Here is a 4,496-nt window from a genome sequence, read left to right as displayed (position 1 = left end):
CCTCCCACCTCAGTCTTTCCCAGCATCAGGGTCTTTTCCAATGAGTCAGTTCTTCACATCAGGTGGCCAAAGTATTGGAGTTTCAGCTTCAACATCAGTCCTTCCAATGAATATTCAGGACTGATTTCCTTTAGGATTCACTGGTTGGATCTCTTAGCATTCCAAAGAACTCTCAAGAGTCTTCTCCAGCACCACAGTTTGAAAGCATCAATTTTTCAACACTCAGCCTTCTTTAGGGTCCAACTCTCACATCCATATATGACCACTGGAAAAACCATGGCTTGGACTATATGGAGTTTTGTCAGTAAAATGATGTCTCTGCTTTCTTAGTATGCTGTCTATATTTGTCATAGCTTTTCTCCTGAGGAGCAAGCTTCTTTTAATTTCGTGGCTGCTGCTACAATCCACAGTGATTTTGGAGCCCAATAAAATCAATTGTATTTAATAGGCCTTAATACAATGTCTATTAATGTTATCTGAAAAGAAATATTTAGCCCTTCAAGTCTTTGACTTTTACATAAACATGTTTACACTTGTCTTCATCTTCGATGGCACTTCTGTTGTTCGATGAAACATATCAATTATTATCTCAGTTGCACATTCAGTCCATGGCCACCTGGACACTTCCTTCTATACTCATAGCTGATTCACATTGTTGTATGGCAGAAACCAATACAATCTCTAATGCAATCATCCTCCAATCAAAATAAATTAATAAAAAGGAAGAAGAATGTAGCTATTCTCTGGAATCCATGGAGTGTTACGATTTAAGAGATTATATTCACATTAAATCTCAGCAGAACACAGACAGTTCCCATATATATCCTGCCTCCTCAAAACAAAGGCACACACACAGTTTCCCCATTATCACATAATGTATCAGAGTGGTGTATTTATTACAACTGATACTTCATTGTCACCCAAAGTTCCTGATTTTACATTAGTGTTCATTCTTGGTGTTGTTTATTCTACTAGTTTTACACTGATGTATAGTGACAGGTACCCCCCAGTATAATATATGAAAGTGCTATATGCCCTAAAAATCATTTGTGATCACCTGTTCATCAGTCCTCTAACCTTAACTGCTGGAAACCAAGGATTATTTCACTCTATATTTTTCTTTTTCTGGAATGTCTTATAGTTGGACTCATGAAGTATGTATCCTTTTCAGATTAACTTCTTTCACTTAGTGATATGCATTCAACTATACTCCATGTCTCTTGCTAGCTTTCTCACTCATTTCTTTTTAGCAGTGAATACTATTCCATGGCCTGGATGTACCAGGGTTTCTTTATCCATTCATCTACCTAAAGACATCTTGGTTGCTTTCAAGTTTTGTAGTTATGAGCAGAGCTACTAGAAGTATCCATCTGCACTTTTTCTAAATGGATTCACCTGATTTTGGCAAATGTAGAAGAAGATGATTATGGAATTTCATGGTAGGAGGATATTTAGTTTTGTAACAAACCACCATGTTGCCTTTCAGAAAGTGTTAGTCATTCAGTTGTGTCCAACCCTTTGTGATGACACGGACTGTAACTCACCAGGCTCCTCTGTCCATGAAATTCTCCAGGCAAGAATATTGGAGTGGGTTGCCATTCCCTTGTCCTTCAGAAGGCCTGTACTATTTTGAATTCCCATCATCAGTGAATCAATTGATGATGAATCCTGATTCATCAATGAATTCCTCAATCAGGAATTCATCAATTAATTCCTGATTCTCCCCATCCTCTCAGTATGTGGTGATGGCTGTCTTTGGGATTTTGACCATTCTTATCCATGTGCTGTGGTTTGGCATTGCGGTTTTAAAGTCCTTTGCTTTTCAGGCACTTACTTTTATTAACTCCCTTCATTTTCTCTTATTCTTTGTCCCTTGAGTGAGTAGCCAGTCTTTTAGTTTGCTCCTTTATGTGTAAAACACTGTCTGGTGAAATTGTTTGGAAGGCAGAGTGAATGCGGTCTGAAGATACTTAACTCTGCAAAGGAACCTTCATAATGTTCACCATGAATCTCAATTCAGACTAGGCCAGTTTTCATTTACATTCTTAAGGGTAAATAAAACGATAGAAGAGACATATCCCAAGTGATATGTTCTTCTCTCATGTGTCACATAGGAGAGTAACTTTCTTTTTCTTTCTTCACAGAATCATCACACTAACCTGCTGAATCTTGAGAGTGCAGATGCTGGAGATTCTGCTGAGATGACTGAACTTCCAGGACCATATAATTGTCCCAAAGACCTAGAAATGGTGCTGCCTAAAAGTCAAGATGACTGGTCCAAAGAAGACATTGTGCAGTTACTGGAATATATGGAGAAAAGCATTCCATCCAATGACAGACACACATTCAAAACGACCCAGTCAATGGTGGACTGGGAAAAAGTAGCTTTTAAAGATTTTTCTGGGGAAAAATGCAAACTCAAATGGTTAGAGATTTCTTATAACTTGAGAAAGTTCCACACTTTTAAAGAAGTAATCCAGGAAGCTAAGGAAAATGTTAACAATCCTTCCAAAAGCAGAAACCACAAGAAACATCCTGATTTACCCAAGAGGCCCCTGACAGCTTACCTTCTCTTTTTTAAAGAGATGAGACCTCAGTACCTCCAAAAACACCCCAAGATGAGCAACCAGGAGCTGACCAAGGTTCTGTCTGAGGAATACAGGAAGCTGCCCGAACACCTCAAGCTGAAATACAGTCAAGATTTCCAGAAAGAGAAACAGGAGTTTCAGGAGAAAATGGTTCTGTTCAGAGAACAGCACCCTAAACTAGTCCAGAACTCCAAGAAACCTGATGTCCCCAAAGGAAGTCGAAGTAAAGTGCCAAAGAAGTTTCAGGAAAATGTGCAAAAAGTGAGGTCTTCCCCAGAAAACAATTTACCCATGAAGTGGAAATTCCATGGAGAGCCCAAGAAGCCCCTGATGAATGGCTATCACAAGTTCCACCAGGATCTCTGGTCAAGCAGGGAGCTGAAAGTGGTGCCCCCGAGGGAGCACATGGTGGAGATCAGTAGACGCTGGCAGTGGGTCCCTCAGGACCAGAAGGAGCTTTATAAGATGCAGGCGGAGGGACTGCAGACACAGTACAAGGTGGACCTTGATCTCTGGCTCAGGACTCTGTCTCCTGAAAAATATGCTGCTTTCAGAGAGGTGACTTGTGCTAAGTGTAAGAACATGAGCATGATGGGGAGCCCAAACCCCAAGATTAGAAGAATGGGTCTGCAGTCCCCATCATCAGGGAATCTGCAAGGAAGACTTAGAGAGGACCCGGGGCTTCAGTCTGAAGAGTCAGAAACATCAGACACGATTGGAGAACATTGTCCTGCCTCAGGGAGATCAGAGGAAAACAAGGAAGAGGAAGCAGGCAGCAGCTCCTCAGCCCCCAGCACTGAGGATGAAGATGGAGATTCTGAGCTGGAGGACAGCAGCTCCAGCTCATTGTCCTCAGGGGACTCCTCTGACTAGGATTCCAACTGAGTTTTGCTTCATAACCTGAAGGGACAAAGAACTTTCCAGCAAAAGTCCATGGGCCCTTCTCTCTATTGCCTCTTCATTGTCTTCCTTCTTTCTCTCCCTCATCATACAAAGTGGGACCTGTTGGAAAGAAGGCATGTTGTGCTATAATTTCTGACCTCTCCATCTACCCTACATTCACCTCGAGAGAAAGTCAATGCAATGATGCTTCGTGGAATAAACCCTGAGCTGACTGGGCTCCGGGGCACCCTGGACTAGACTGAGCTCCCTGAACTGGGAAGGTTTGCTCTCCTCACCCTCTGCCTGTCACACGTGTGAGGGGCTCCCGGGGTCTGTGACCCCCTCTTCTCTGTGACCTTGTCCCTCAGGACTCAGGCAGTGAGCTGGGGAGGGAAGATCTGATTGACTGGAAGTAGGAGACTTGCCTTTAAGACAATTGTCTCTGTCCCTTCTCTCTGAGGTGAGGGGCTGGCCCTTCCTTATCTTGGAAGCAAGGATGGGCATGTGGGCAGCAGCATTTCTCTCTATATATTTATTCTTTGAGTTATCAGTGACATTTTTCTTACTGATTTCAAAAATCATAAATTAAAATTTAAAACTGCTCCATTTGAGTTAGCTTTTCCTTAAAACCATCATCCTTTGACTCAATGACACTAATTTTCCAGGCTGCATCTAAATTTCTTCTGGTTTCTGCCCCAACCCATTCCTCATGCTGAAGATTGTAAGGAATCATGTTTTTACCATAGACTTGGTTTTTTGCATTATGTTATGTGATTGTATTAAACAGGTGTTTTGTATAAGCATTTTAGTCCATAGGTTACTAAATTGTTTGGGAATTGTTATGTAGCAGAATGACATTATTTTTAATATTTTGGTTTATTTATATATTTGAAAATGAGTGTAAACCATCATGATCTCATTAAACTTTTCTAAATATTCTTGGCTGAAAATGAAAAATATTCATTTTTGGCTCTAATGCACTGTTAGTATCACAGAAGTAGTTGTGTTCTTATATATGAAAAGGGA

The 4,496-nt window shown here is 41.0% G+C and overlaps 1 protein-coding gene across 1 annotated transcript; it reads left to right on the top strand.

Annotated features, from left to right (window-relative positions):
• The first annotated feature begins 2,240 nt into the window (after window positions 1-2,240).
• On the top strand, window positions 2,241-3,461 carry LOC113886072 (upstream-binding factor 1-like protein 1). Its single transcript, XM_027532006.1, has one exon. It carries the CDS (start codon window positions 2,247-2,249, stop codon window positions 3,459-3,461), a length of 1,215 nt encoding a protein of 404 aa, XP_027387807.1. The 5' UTR covers window positions 2,241-2,246.
• Window positions 3,462-4,496: the final 1,035 nt, after the last annotated feature.

This window comes from Bos indicus x Bos taurus, chromosome 29 (genome assembly GCF_003369695.1).
Source record: "Bos indicus x Bos taurus breed Angus x Brahman F1 hybrid chromosome 29, Bos_hybrid_MaternalHap_v2.0, whole genome shotgun sequence".
Lineage (NCBI taxonomy): Eukaryota > Metazoa > Chordata > Mammalia > Artiodactyla > Bovidae > Bos > Bos indicus x Bos taurus.
The sequence above is the reverse complement of the archived record's forward strand: the minus strand, read 5'-3'. Positions and strand labels throughout refer to the sequence as shown.

What these genes read in the sequence shown, in the direction of transcription:
- LOC113886072 (XM_027532006.1), top strand. Translation starts at nt 2,247, where the DNA reads ATGGTGCTGCCTAAAAGTCAAGATGACTGGTCCAAAGAAGACATTGTG.